The 14,815-nt window shown below is 44.9% G+C and overlaps 2 protein-coding genes across 2 annotated transcripts in view; both read right to left on the reverse strand.

The window, feature by feature from the left end:
* Positions 1-14,815, reverse strand: part of LOC310792989 (uncharacterized protein) — a gene marked incomplete at its 3' end in the record, with an annotated part of 38,930 nt that overhangs the window by 4,829 nt on the left and 19,286 nt on the right. Inside the window, exons 8-9 of the mRNA XM_083654741.1 lie at positions 1,318-1,348; positions 1,121-1,221 (exon numbers count right to left, since the gene is read on the reverse strand). Of these exons, the coding sequence (XP_083510867.1) occupies positions 1,121-1,221; positions 1,318-1,348 (132 nt within the window). The remainder of the gene's footprint in view (positions 1-1,120; positions 1,222-1,317; positions 1,349-14,815) is intronic.
* LOC310793187 (troponin I, fast skeletal muscle-like) lies at positions 4,442-14,505 on the reverse strand. The gene is made up of 7 exons (XM_083654944.1): positions 14,445-14,505; positions 10,353-10,385; positions 9,687-9,723; positions 7,951-8,079; positions 7,225-7,314; positions 5,290-5,463; positions 4,442-5,171 (listed from the first exon to the last, which is right to left on the reverse strand). Exons 2-7 carry the CDS (start codon positions 10,358-10,360, stop codon positions 5,094-5,096), a joined length of 516 nt encoding a protein of 171 aa, XP_083511070.1. The 5' UTR covers positions 10,361-10,385; positions 14,445-14,505; the 3' UTR covers positions 4,442-5,093.

Raw genomic sequence — 14,815 nt, forward strand, 5'->3', positions numbered from 1 at the left:
CTCAGGCAGGGGCGGACTGGGATCATAATTCAGGCCGGGCATTAGATACCAAGCAGGCCAGGCCGATACGGGCCGACGCGCGTGCCGGCGTCCGAAGGGCGGCAGTGAAAAATTTGGGCCGTTTGAAGCCCAATTTGGGCCATTTGAAGCCAGATTTGGGCCGTTTGAAGCCCAATTTGGGTCATTTAAAGCCAGATTTGGGCCATTTGAAGCCCAATTTGGGCCGTTTGAAGCCAGATTTGGGCCGTTTGAAGCCCAATTTGGGCCGTTTGAAGCCCAATTTGGGCCGAGTCCAATTTTACAATGAGATGCACCCACTTTAACCCTGAATAAAGTAATAAAACCACTAGTAAACCAGTAGGCGGCACCTGGCCTGCTGTTCAGTGAGTGGCCTGACTGCGGGCACCAAAAAAATAAATAATAATCAGGCCAGGCCAGGCCAGGCCACCGGGCATTTGCCCGACGTGCCCGATTATGCAGTCCGCGCCTGGTCTCAGGGGAGAGAGGGAGGGCCAGGCATGACAAGGAAAGATCAAAAATCAAATACAGCTCTGAATATTATAAAACTCAGAGTCAAAAAATAAAGACACATTTTAAAATTTGAAACAGCGTGCAAACAGATAGTCCATATTAACCAACACACCCATTTCAATATTCGAGTACTCAAAGAAAAAGCAAAGAGAAAATATGGTCCAAAATTAACACCCGAGCAAAACTTTGGTAGGGGTCCATGTCCAACTGGAACCACACGAGCGGAACCCCTGAACAGTTTTGTCTTAGCAAGACGTATAGAACATTCACGGCAACTAGACAGACAACATTGTATTCAACATAATACTGTAGGACATTTCTGTTATGGAAATGTAATTTAGTTGTTGTTGAAATGTTCTCCTTTTGGATTTGTGCATTTATATTATGTTTTCTCATGTGGCAATCCTGGCTGTTGTTGCCTACTGTCTTGTAAGCCCATATGAGCTGGGCACCTCAAATAAACACACCAATCAATGCGGTATATAGAAAATGTAATCCTCAATTGGTCTGATGAGATGTTTCACCAATAAACAGCATGACCTTTCCTTTCCACACAGAAGGCAGACAGTAGAAGCAGAGAGTTTCTCACCTATAGGAGATGATGGTGAAGGCAGCAGAGACGCTGTAGGAAGCCTCGGACCGGCCGCAGGGCCTGGTATATATGGGCTTGGACCAGGTTGGCAGGTTCCTCTTTATGGTCGTGAGGAACTCTTACACCAATTAGCCGGTGAGCTCCTGAAATATCTCCATCCTGCCCGAGCCCGCGTCGTAAATCGAACGTCTGACGGCTGCTGCGGGGCCGGGGTCACAGAGCCAGCTGAACAGAGACACAGAAACAGCACAGTCTCACAGCAAATTGTATAATCACTCACTCCAGGCTTTTGCAGTTTTTCTCTGTTTGTGTGTGTGTGTGTGTGTGATTGTTGCGATCAAAAATGTTTGATTTTGCAGGGGCTTTTCTCAAAAATGGAAATGCAGTTTGTGAAGTTGTGTGTGTGTGTGTGTGTGTGTGTGTGTGTGTGTGTGTGTGTGTGTGTGTGTGTGTGTGTGTGTGTGTGTGTGTGTGTGTGTGTGTGTGAGTGTGAGTGCGTGTGCGTGTGCGTGTGTGTGTGTGTTTTGCAGTAAAATTGTGGGAACTGGCAAAAATGTAAAGTTTAGGAACCCCTTTTGCTGTTTTTGGGAGAAATCGCAGGGATTTTGAATCCCCTCGCCTATAAAACGGCCTAGCTGTGGCCGGCACAAAAATTAAACCGAGAATAGAGATGACCCACATTGCCAAATGTATATATAGATTCTATTCTATTCTACATGAAACATTCCGTCAAAACAGTTTCACACAGTCTTCAACTCATTGCAAAAACAGGAAATTGCAAAATAATAGTAATAGAAATAATTCTCACCTTCTGCAACTGGAGTCCAGTTGTCAAGATTAACGTCCGTTTGGAAATCATAAAGTTCATATCAGTGGAGGAACATGGTTGATGCCTTGTAAAAAGAAATTCATCATAGGACTGGCGTAGTGGAGAAATAGGTAGGTTATTTGGATTTATTTCACAGAGCCTGCTTGGTCAGGAATATTATAATACAGGGTTCCCACACCTTCTCATAGTTTGAGACACAGATCAAGGTTAATAATTACTGTTACAACAATGAGGATGTTATAATGAGAACCAGGATAACTAGGTTAAGGAACGAAGGTTAAGGTTAAGGAAGGAAGGTTAAGATTAGGGATGTTCGATATTGGCTTTTTTACCGATATCCGATATCCGATAATGTCCAACTCTTAATTTCCGATACCGATATCAACCGATATCAACCGATACCGATATAAGCGGGCTTTTTTTCCACCAAAATTTCACATAACAAATTACATAATGTAGCTTAATGTAGCTGAAGAGTTTAATATATAATATGCATGTTGTGTTAAAGTTGTAAGTGTTAGAGAAGCGAGCTTGTGACCAGAAGGTCGTCGGTTCAATCCCCGGGACCGGCAGGATAAATCTGGGTGGGGAAAGTGAAAAGGCAGCGCTTGCCCCTCCCTCATTACCACCACTGAGGTGCCCTTGAGCAAGGCCCTTAACCCCAACCGCTCCAGTGGAGCTGCACAGTGGCCAACAGATCAGACTGTGGTTGTACTGGTCAGCTTCCAGGTATGAATGTGTGTGTGAATGTGAACAGGGCACTCCTGGAAAAGAGAGCATTGCTCTCAGTGAGACTCCCCCTGTATTAAAAAAAAAAAAAAAAAAAAACGGCATGAAAACCGATACCGATATTTTCCGATATCAATTTTTTATGCTAATATCGGCCGATAATATGGGTAGGCCGATAATATCGGACATCCCTAGTTAAGATCAAAACCAAAAATTAATGCATGGCAGCCATACGAATTGACCAACCACGGACTTCCGTATTTGCGTGATGTAACTCGTGGGCAATACATTTGAATTGAATTTGAATGATGCACCAATGCACGCAGAGAGCCGGACTTCCACCATGATCCTATTGGAGCCAGGGGATTTCCTGGAAGCGTGCTGACGTAAGACTTTGGGTCTGACCACGTGAGACTGCATGTTAAGTAAAAAAATATATATATCAAAAGAACTACAAATTATATTCTTGCACAAAATATATAAATGCAAACACTTTCAATGACCCATGTTATAGTCTGTTTTCAAAACTTTCAAGGCATTGATTTTTCCCCTTCAAATTCACAAACTTTCAAGGATTTCAAGGACCAGTGGGAACCCTGTGTAATAAAGTCCATTCACTGCTAATCTGACTGAGATTAAATGAATGATATTGATAACACTGGCAGTGAGGGCTACTGATCTGGGATGAGAGAGGAGGATCTGGAAGTGAAGTCCTCTGCTGCCACCCTGGGGTCACTAACTCAGATCAGGAGCCAAATGCACAAAACCTTCTTAACAATAAATAAACCAACAAACCAACAAACCAACAAACAAACCAACAAACAAATAAATAAATAAATAAATAAATAAATAAATAAATAAATAAATAAATAAAACAGAATACCCCCTACAGTGAAAAGGTAAGCCTCTATTTAAACACATTTTAGCAAGTAGGTTATAGTTCAAAGTCTTCATGTTCCCTACACTTAACATTAAAATATTGTAATGCTTTATTTGGTGTAAGGCGAAGTAGGCCTCTGTCACATGTCTGTTTAAAATAAGATAGCTAATTTTACAGTTACCAACAGCAACCAATGTTTAAATCTTTACTCTAGTTGAGGTTTTCCCCCAATTGTTTTGAAGATGGAAGCATTTTGGGTTGCATCCTAGTCCACTTCTAGTACCAGTAGTCCTGTATGGAAGCCGTGAAGGGACATTTCTGTTCCTTTTTTTTCGATTTTCTTTTTATTATTATACATAAGAATTGAAGTACTGTATATACATATTTGTTCTTTGAAGTAATTGTTCCTTTACTGGTTCAGGGACCTAACTGTACAAAGGTATGTTTGCTGGTTTTATTTTGTTTAGTTTCTTTTCATTGTTCTTACAGTTGTCATTACTTCTATTTACTACAGTATTGTTTCATTGCCGCTGTATTGTCTAGTTTGATTTGCTGCTTTTTTTAGTAAGGTGCTACATAAATAAATTTATTTTTCAAGTTATACTAATAGGTGGATTCTTCTACGTTGTTTTCTGAGTTTCAAGTATTTGAGTTGGTTTTAAAGAGCTGCTTGAGTGAAATGTACGTATATAGAAATAACGTTTGCCTTGTCACAGTCTTCAAGCTAAAACCAGGCGGTTTATGTTCCTGAAACGTTAACATTCAGGAGATGAAAGGTTTTCACCTGACAGCGATATGTAAGATAACAGTGTCCTCTAGGGGCCACTTCCACTTCCCAGTCCCTGCTATACAAATGTACAACGAAAGACCAAGGTCAAACTTATTTAAGATTTAATGAAACAAAATGCATTTCAATTCAATGAAAAGTGTAAAATCTTTTTGCAGCAATAGGACGAATCAGCGTGACATCACAACAACAAAAAAGCACTTCCAGGTGCCACTGCAGCAGAAACTAGTATGAAATGAAGCTGAAAAGCTGTGCCAAACAAACGTTAATAACTGAAAATGTATATTTTGACATTGTGAGTGAGAGCAGAAGTAGCTAAAGGGTCTCATCTATAATATATGTCTGTAGTGTTAAAGTTGTGTGAACTGTTGCCATTTTAAAATGTGTGAATTTAGTCAAAAGTACACTCAAGCCTGGCTCCAGAGGGTCCCATGATAAAGGTTGAAAAAAGTATCAAACTTAAACTGTGATTTCTCAAACAGTACAAAAGATAAATTAAAGCTGAATTAAGATGTTAGAGTCCTAAAGGTGTTGACTCGTTTAAAGTTTAAATCGAGTGTCTAGCTTAAAGTATGAAGGAGCAGTTAGAGTTCAAAGAGGGCATGGTTTCACCATGAACTGCTGTTTAAAATGAAGGGCAGTTGCATCCGGAAGTATAGCCAATCCGTTTGTTTACAAGCATGCTGATTTGTCCTATTCCATAAAAAGTGCTAAGAGCCCGGAGCAAGTTCAAGAGTTCAAATGTTTAGGCAGTCTCAAACATCTTCTTCCTGTCTGCCTTGTCCTCAATGTTCTGGCGCCAGTCGCCGGCCGCCTCTGCAGGCTGAGACACAAACAACATGTCAGCTGTCTGTCTGTCTGTCTGTCTCAGTCACCAGAACAAAACATTGGCAGGGATACACAACACGGCACCTGTTTGTCCCCCCCTGCGGACCACTCACCTCGTCTTTCTTCTCCTTTTTCGCTGGCTTCAGACTGGCCCTCAGGTCCATGTTGACTGTGTGCTTGTTACCCAGCAGAGCTTTGAGCATGGCGTCAGCGGACATACGCACTCTCTTCAGTGCAGGCTTCTTCACGCCACCCAGGTCCACCACTTTGATCTTCAGGTCCATAATCTGAGAAGAATGAAGCCTGCGTGTCAGCAATGCTGCAGCAGCTTGGAAGAGAATGGCATTTCTCAACCCTTACTGTAACTCCAATGGTGTACATCACCGCTCTGTCATGCACAGTGTTGGGCAAGTTACTTTCAAAATGTAATATACTACATATTACTAGTTACTTTCATTTGCAAGTAATAAGTAACTTGTTACTTATTACACTACTTTTGCATTACTTTTACCAAAACAACAGCAGCAGCAGAATGACATCGCTGCCCCGGAACCATCCCAAAAAAGTTCAACCGCCTTCAAGTCGCAGTGTAAACAATCCAAAATTCTAAATGTTATTCTTTTCCTTTGTTATTGTCATCTATAGTGGTTATTTGCATAAAAACACACAGTTTGATTAGGAAATTATTATATCTTTTTTAAATATGTGCTTTGATTTAATAAAATCACAAAGTAACTGGTATAATATTACTGAAATCCTGTAAGTAATAAGTTATATTACTGACTTACTGCTAAAAGTAATATATTACATGTAATATGTTACTTTTAACGAGTTACCCCCAACACTGGTCATGCACCTTGTGCATTGGATGTAGTGCACCCGGTACCCTTGTGCGTATAATTGAATGCACACGGACGCCGCGTTAAACAAGCCAGCGCACCTCGGCTGTATTATTATGGAACGCACACGGACGCACCTGGTCGGCCCAAAGCTATGGACTAGGGACTGTGGGGGAGTGAAGGGTCTCCAGTGGGTCTCGCCTCTGGGGGTCTTCCTAAGACCTGAAAGGGGTAGGAGGGGTAGGAAGACCCCCTCTGGAGACCCTATCGCTAAGCCTTCCCCTGGAGACCCTTATTGTGCATTCCTTTATAACTGGGGACTGGTAATCTTACGACTTCAAAGGTCATGAGCTGGGCGGTGACGTCATCAGAGCTGGTATTTCCCATTCCAAACTCGTAGGAGCCTCAGCAGCACCAACCTCAAAAATCCAAGATGGCTGCGCCGCGCAACAACAGTAGTAGTAATCGTAGTAATATTGTTTAGCACTTCTGTTTTGTTTGTGTCTCATTAAATCAGCTGTACACACAGCACTGCCTAACTTCTATCTGTGTGGACATGAGGCTGCAAAATGCCGCGAAATGCCATGTTGTCAATTGTTATTGCTAACAATGGCTAGCCTGGCTAGCGACTGGATCTGACCAATGAACAGTGAACTTCCCAGCTCAAGTTTTCTGCAAATGGAACGCTAACAAAACGGATGTGATGTCATCATAGCCTCCACATCCCAGTTATTTTGCGATAAAGGAACGCATGATAAGACCCCCCCCTTTCGCGGTCCTCCCCTGTGTTTAACCCTGAGACCCTTCCCCATTGCCTAAACCTATGCTATGTTAGCTACTGTATGTTAGCTAGGCCCGCTGCCTGCTGGCTGTAACCATGTTTGTCAGGCTCAAAACACCACTGAGTGACCAAAACATTAAGCTCGTTAACCAACTCCAATGGAGGATCCGCTTTCAAATCCGTTGGCCGGTTGTTGTAGTATGTCTTTTTTGTCATATATCAATATGTCATACGAAACAAAAACAAAAAATGACAGTAAACGGACAAAAAAGACTTACTACACTGAAAAAAGAAAGAAAAGCTGACAAAAAAATTACATACAAACTGACAGAAATGACACAAACTGACAAAAAACACTGCTTTGGTCTGGTTTGTTTACGGTAGGCTATTATACTGTCAAAATGGGAAGGAACAAGGATGCACTGTACCTCTTTATCAGCTTTGCCCACTTTGGCCTCGCTGTCGTACCGTTCCTCATCAATTCTGTCAAGGAGGGCGGAAAGCTTTTTGCAGATTTCCTGTAGAACAGCCAAATATGTTCACTGATGACTCACGATCCATCACTAATGTATTTAAACACCCCCTAAAGTCATGTTTCAAGATGTGCATAAAATGAACTATGAATAATAATTTGTGTCTGATGGTTTTCCCCCACAAAAAGGTTAAATTGTCTTGTTAAAATCCTTAAAATGTCTTCCCCTCCTTCTCCCTCATTTAAAAATCCAAAGCAAGCAATCAGTTATCTAAAACATAACTAGCCAATCACAGCATACAACACGGGCTTTCAACACATTCTCACTCATGACAAAGTGATGACAAGGGTTCCTGACCGATCTGCAGTCTATGACGAGTTGGGAGTGAGAATGTGTTGGAGCTTTAACTGTTGTTAAACTGCTGGACAGGGATTGGCTGCAAGATTTGTGATGTCAGGAATCTTGCTTTTTTTAAACCGCCTTTTCAGTGAGCTCCACTTTCTACTTTCAGAAGATGATTGTGGAAAAAGCCTTCTAGTGTAAAAATCTTCACAGACATCATTCTGCACAGTGACGTTGAGACATCCAACTGAAGGAACATGAAGAAAAACGGATTTTTGACTTTAGGGGGTCTTTAACAACCATCAGCTGTCAGAGTGAGTGGGGGGGGGGGGGTCTCACCAGCAGGTCGGCCTGGCCTCCGCTGCTGCTGGGTTTGGGGCAGTTCTCGGCCATGTAGGCGTCTTTGGCCACAACAAGCTCCTTCTTCTCATTTTCAATCCAGCCGGCCGCGATGGACAGTATCAAACTCTACAGGGAGAGGGGAGGCAGAGGAAACATGTCACACGTTTGTTTTATTCCTCACTCGCTCTGTTTTTATGTCCCTTGTTTTTATATTGTGTTTTATATTTTGTAATTGTTATTTTAATTTTTGTTAACTCTGTACATCCGTGTTGAGAAGGGTGCTATATAAATTAAGTTTTACTTACTTATACTTACAAAAACGAATATTATTATTTATTTATTTTTGTGTGTTTTTGGTTCAACATTTTTGCATGTTTTCCTGAGTAATAATTATAGGTGTATATTTAGTCAGTACCTCCAGAATTTCGCATTTGTTTGTGATTGTTGCCATCAAAAATGCTTGATTTTGCAGTGAGAACATAACCTGTCAATGTCTTTGTAGGAGTCTCTTGCGCTTCAGCCCCTCCACAAATAAAAGGGAGGTCGGTGCTCTCAGAACAGGACAGTATTAACAACAGCAATGAATGGGTAAACCCAAAGAAGATCCTAGAGCACTCGATTCACTGGAAATTATTTAATAAGGTGCAGACTAACGTTTCAACGCACACAGCATCTTCATCAGAGTCAAACAGTAGTGGCAAACATACAAGTGGTTTAAAAAGCCTCCCCAGTACACACTGCACCTTATTAAATAATGTCCAGTGAATCGAGTGCTCCAGGATCTTCTTTGGGTTTACCCATTCATTGCTGCTGTCAATGTCTTTGTTATGACAACTTGACATTAACCAATACAGTGTAATTACACTTAGGCTAATGACATCTTAATGAAAAGTTCAAAATTGCACCACTGTAGTTGAGGTCAAGGAAAATATTAATAACACAGTTATTAAGTCATGTGTGTATGTGTGTGTGTGTGTGTGTGTGTGTGTGTGTGTGTGTGTGTGTGTGTGTGTGTGTGTGGCCATGGGGGAAAACAGGAGGATTTCCCCCACGCTGATCTATTGACCACGCATCTATGACGTCGACACCGCCTGAATGTGTTGCACTTAATGACATCATAATGCCTGCTATGTCATGTTTATGACAGGTTATGTTGTCTTCTCTTGGCTCAAGTAAAGTGTTCCCAAATAAATGATTAACTTTTGGTGAAAATGTGGAACTGAAATATGTTGACAGTGACAGTGTTGGAGGAGGGAGGAGGTGAAAATCCAACATGTGGAACTGTGAGGGAGGAGCTAGACTGAGGGACAGATATTCTTGTAAATGTTTTCCATGAAGCACTCTGCATGTCCAGTTTCCTCCAGCAGAGGTCAGCTCAGAGCTGCCTCAGACTCATGCCACCTGCTGTCCATTATGCATCATCGCACCCCCTCACTCTGTGTTATACTGTGCTCTATAAATACAGTTTATTATTATGCAGAACTGATGCTGTGGGGAGTGCACTAGGGACAGGGGGGACATGTCACCCCACACCCCCCCCCCCCTCCCCACACACACACACACACACACACGCACGCACACACACACCCACACACACACACATTAGGGGGGAGAGTACCCCCAGACTCCCAGTTTTATTATGTCCCCCCACTTCTCAAAGCAGTTACGCCCTTGGGAGTGCAAACAAAAAGCCAAACACCAAACGAGGACTGGTGAAACATGTGAGGACGTACCTTCAGATGATGCCTGCGGCTCGATGTCATCTTTTTGCTTGAGGGAAGAGGAGGAGCAGACATATCATTAGCATCTCCGCATCTCACAACCACAAATGAACTACATGATGAGCCTACAGGAGACTGTTACTTTAAAGACCCCCTAAAGTCAAAAATGTATTTTTGTTCTTGTTCCTTCAGTTGGATGTTTGAGCACATGCCTGTGCACATTTTCACATCCGTCTACTGAAAGTGGAAAGTTTCTCTGAGCTCATTGAAAATAAAAAATGTAGGGGGCGGTCCTACGAGCACGATTGGAAGTTGGGAAGCCAATCCTTGTCCAATATTCAACTTACAAAAGTGTGATGTGGAAACTTGAAGCCTCCAGTGCACATATACTGAGTAAGGACTTTACAGTGAAGTAGGTGACATCTTGTGTCTAGCAGGAAAACTTCGGAGATAAATATCTTTGCATATATAGACTACAGTACATAGACTATGCTTTTATAATGATGGGGAGAGTAAGTCATTTTAAGGATTTTAACAAGATAATATCACTTTTTTTGTGGGAAAAACCATATCAGACTATTAGTCAAAGTGAATATTTCACATACATCTTAAAACATGACTTTTAGACGGTCTTTAGATCTAAAACCGTGTCAGTGAAGAAGCAGCAGTGACACTTACTCAGACATCTTGGCGATTGGTTTGCTTCACAACCTGTTTGGAGAGAGGAGAGACAGGCCGTGAGTGAGAGGAGAGACAGGCCGTGAGTGAGAAAGGAGAGACAGGTCATGAATGAGAGGAGAGACAGGCAGTAAGTGAGAGAGGAGAGACAGGCCGTGAGTGAGAGAGGAGAGACAGGCCGTGAGTGAGAGAGGAGAGACAGGTCATGAATGAGAGGAGAGACAGGCAGTAAGTGAGAGAGGATATACAGGCCATGAGTGAGAGAGGAGAGACAGGCCGTGAGTGAGAGAGGAGAGACAGGCCGTGAGTGAGAGAGGAGAGACAGGCCGTGAGTGAGAGAAGAGAGACAGGACGTGAGTGAGAGAGGCGAGACAGGACGTGAGTGAGAGAGGAGAGACAGGACATGAGTGAGAGATGAGAGACAGGCAGTGAGACGTAGTAGTAGCCTTTATTCACTAATAGTCTGAAGAACACTGCTGTGTCACATCTCTGCTCTCAGGCAGCAGCCACATGCAGGGGGCGGGGGCGATCGAGATTGGCTAGGAAAAATCAATCGTTGACCCTACCGTGAGTGAGAGAGAGAGACAGGCCATGAGTGAGAGAGGAGAGACAGGCCGTGAGTGAGAGAGGAGAGACAGGCCGTGAGTGAGAGAGGAGAGACAGGCCGTGAGTGAGAGAGCAGAGACAGGCCGTGAGTGAGAGGATTGACAGGCCGTGAATGAGAGAGGCGAGACAGGCCGTGAGTGAAAGAGAGACAGGATGTGAGAGGAGAGACAGGCCGTGAGTGAGAGAGGAGAGACAGGATGTGAGTGAAAGAGGAGAGACAGGACGTGAGTGAGAGATGAGAGACAGGATGTGAGTGAGAGGAGAGACAGGCCGTGAGTGAGAGAGGCGAGACAGGCCGTGAGTGAGAGAGGCGAGACAGTCCATGAGTGAGAGAGGAGAGACAGGCCGTGAGTGAGAGAGGCGAGACAGGACGGGAGTGAGATGAGAGACAGGCCGTGAGTGAGAGAGGCGAGACAAGACGTGAGTGAGAGAGGAGAGACAGGCCGTGAGTGAGAGAGGCAAGACAGGACGTGAGTGAGAGGAGAGACAGGCCGTGAGTGAGAAAGGCGAGACAAGACGTGAGTGAGAGAGGAGAGACAGGCCGTGTGTGAGAGAGTGAGAGAGGCGAGACAGGACGTGAGTGAGAGGAGAGACAGGCTGTGAGTGAGAGAGAGACAGGCCGTGAGTGAGAGAGGCGAGACAAGACGTGAGTGAGAGAGGCGAGACAGGCCGTGTGTGAGAGAGGCGAGACAGGACGTGAGTGAGAGGAGAGACATGCCGTGAGTGAGAGAGAGACAGGCCGTGAGTGAGAGAGGAGAGACAGGCCGTGAGTGAGAGATGAGAGACAGGATGTGAGTGAGAGGAGAGACAGGCCGTGAGTGAGAGAGGCGAGACAGGCCGTGAGTGAGAGAGGCGAGACAGTCCATGAGTGAGAGAGGAGAGACAGGCCGTGAGTGAGAGAGGCGAGACAGGACGTGAGTGAGAGAGGAGAGACAGGCCGTGAGTGAGAGAGGCGAGACAGGACGTGAGTGAGAGGAGAGACAGGCCGTGAGTGAGAGAGGCGAGACAGGCCGTGAGTGAGAGAGGAGACAGGCCATGAGTGAGAGAGGCGAAACAGGACGTGAGTGAGAGGAGAGACAGGTCGTGAGTGAGAGAGGCGAGACAAGACGTGAGTGAGAGAGGAGAGACAGGCTGTGAGTGAGAGAGAGACAGGCCGTGAGTGAGAGAGGCGAGACAAGACGTGAGTGAGAGAGGAGAGACAGGCCGTGTGTGAGAGAGGCGAGACAGGACGTGAGTGAGAGGAGAGACAGGCCGTGAGTGAGAGACAGGCCGTGAGTGAGAGAGGAGAGACAGGACGTGAGTGAGAGAGGCTAGACAGGCTGTGAGTGAGAGAGGAGAGACAGGCCGTGAGTGAGAGATGAGAGACAGGATGTGAGTGAGAGGAGAGACAGGCCGTGAGTGAGAGAGGCGAGACAGGCCGTGAGTGAGAGAGGCGAGACAGTCCATGAGTGAGAGAGGAGAGACAGGCCGTGAGTGAGAGAGGCGAGACAGGACGGGAGTGAGATGAGAGACAGGCCGTGGGTGAGAGAGGCGAGACAAGACGTGAGTGAGAGAGGAGAGACAGGCCGTGAGTGAGAGAGGCGAGACAGGACGTGAGTGAGAGGAGACAGGCCGTGAGTGAGAAAGGCGAGACAGGCCGTGAGTGAGAGAGGAGAGACAGGACGTGTGTGAGAGAGGCGAGACAGGACGTGAGTGAGAGGAGAGACAGGCTGTGAGTGAGAGAGAGACAGGCCGTGAGTGAGAGAGGCGAGACAAGACGTGAGTGAGAGAGGAGAGACAGGCCGTGTGTGAGAGAGGCGAGACAGGACGTGAGTGAGAGGAGAGACAGGCCGTGAGTGAGAGACAGGCCGTGAGTGAGAGAGGAGAGACAGGACGTGAGTGAGAGAGGCTAGACAGGCTGTGAGTGAGAGAGGAGAGACAGGCCGTGAGTGAGAGAGGAGAGACAGGCCGTGAGTGAGAGAGGAGAGACAGGCCGTGAGTGAGAGAGGAGAGACAGGACGTGAGTGAGAGAGGCTAGACAGGCTGTGAGTGAGAGAGGAGAGACAGGCCGTGAGTGAGAGAGGAGAGACAGGACGTGAGTGAGAGACAGGCCGTGAGTGAGAGAGGAGAGACAGGACGTGAGTGAGAGAGGCTAGACAGGCTGTGAGTGAGAGAGGAGAGACAGGCCGTGAGTGAGAGAGGAGAGACAGGCCGTGAGTGAGAGAGGAGAGACAGGCCGTGAGTGAGAGAGGAGAGACAGGACGTGAGTGAGAGGAGAGACAGGACGTGAGTGAGAGGAGAGACAGGCCGTGAGTGAGAGAGGCGAGACAGGACGTGAGTGAGAGGAGAGACAGGCCGTGAGGACACATCTGGTGCTGCTCTCTGAGCCATTAGCTATCAGAGCCATGGAGGCAGGCCAGGGAAATGTGATCTATCAAACAGTTGATGAGGCCAAAGTGCTGACGGAGCTAAGTTTGGAGGATGGGCTCAGATGTCGGCTGACGCCTGTGATAAGTATCTTTACAGGTGCTCAAACAAACAAGCTCCCGAGGCGCAGACGCCACATTTTGCTCCAAGAGGAATTCAAATCTTAACTCTTGGGTTCAGGTTTCAAAGCGCTGGCAGTCACAAGCTTCAATGCTACACAGATCAACTCTTTATGCTCTGAAAACAATGTCGTCTAGTCCACTTGTTCTGATCATCAAGCTCTTGAACAACCCAAAACCAAAGCTGCAGAGACGCCAAGCACAAAGTTAGGGTATTTGATTATGAAACAAAACCCATTAATCTCCACAGGGGGATTTGATCATTTCCTTTACAGTACTTAAGGACTAGCAAAGCATAGTACTGAGCAAAGCAAGTTTTTCAAATCGGTCAAAGTATGAGGCCACAGCAACTTTTTTCTTAAATCAAAATCAACTTTGTCTACCAATTAATGCATGATAAATGTGTGAAATCAAACATTTTGATTTTGTCATGTCTTGACAGTTTCCACAGCAAATCTTATGTTTGCATCTCTAACAGAAAACAAATCTGTGGGACTTTTCCATAACATCCTAAATAGCATTAATGGATAAAAAAAAAATCTAAATAAATTACTCAAACTCAGTATTTCAATTTCGAAACTTTCCAAAAGAGTCTTATACTTAAAAAAAATGACTTCAATGATAATTAGATTGACCAGAGTACCCACATTTGCACAAATATAAATCTTCAGCAAAAGCAAATCAAATTAAAAGCCGAATCTTCCAACCTTAAATATCCCAAACTCAAACACAAATTTCTACAACCCAGGAATTAGTCTCCTCAAGCACATTTCTCTCTCTTTGCTTCCTAACAAGTCCGCAGGTCGTGACTTTCATCACTTCAACACTTTACCAAATGTTCCCCCAAAAGCACAGATACAGTTTAACATGTCTAACTTCCCACAAGACCATATTGTTTTACCGGTTTCACCCACAGAGCACGCAGAGAGCACACAGAGAGCACAGAGGGAAGAAGTCTCACCTATGAACAGAAAGATGAATGTACAGAGCCGCGGAGAGAGAGACACAGGGACACACTGGCAATGACACAGGGAGGGGGAATCACACTGGGTATATATGGGGGTCAAATTTGGATGTGGGGCTCTTTATGGAAATGAAGGAACCTCAGACCAATGGGCCAGCCCAGCAAGCGCCTGAAATATCACCGTCCCCTGCCAGCGAATAAACTGACCATCTTCGAGGAGGAGCCTTTATATGACACATGCCACTTGGATGTTGTCCATCCATCCAACTGGCACTGTGTCATATAAAGTGATGACAATTCACATTCAGTATAAAACCCTCGGGCAATGGAATACTCCACCAGATGTAGGCTCACTTGGGACAAAGTAT

Source organism: Poromitra crassiceps (assembly GCF_964638095.1).
Source record: "Poromitra crassiceps genome assembly, chromosome: 18".
Lineage (NCBI taxonomy): Eukaryota > Metazoa > Chordata > Actinopteri > Beryciformes > Melamphaidae > Poromitra > Poromitra crassiceps.

Excerpts from the sequence above, each read along its gene's own strand:
- LOC310793187 (XM_083654944.1), bottom strand. Across the intron at positions 8,080-9,686 it reads GCCGCAGGCATCATCTGAAG|AGTTTGATACTGTCCATCGC; the intron begins GTACGTCCTCAC and ends CTCTCCCTGTAG. Across the intron at positions 5,464-7,224 it reads TGGGCAAAGCTGATAAAGAG|ATTATGGACCTGAAGATCAA; the intron begins GTACAGTGCATC and ends CATTCTTCTCAG.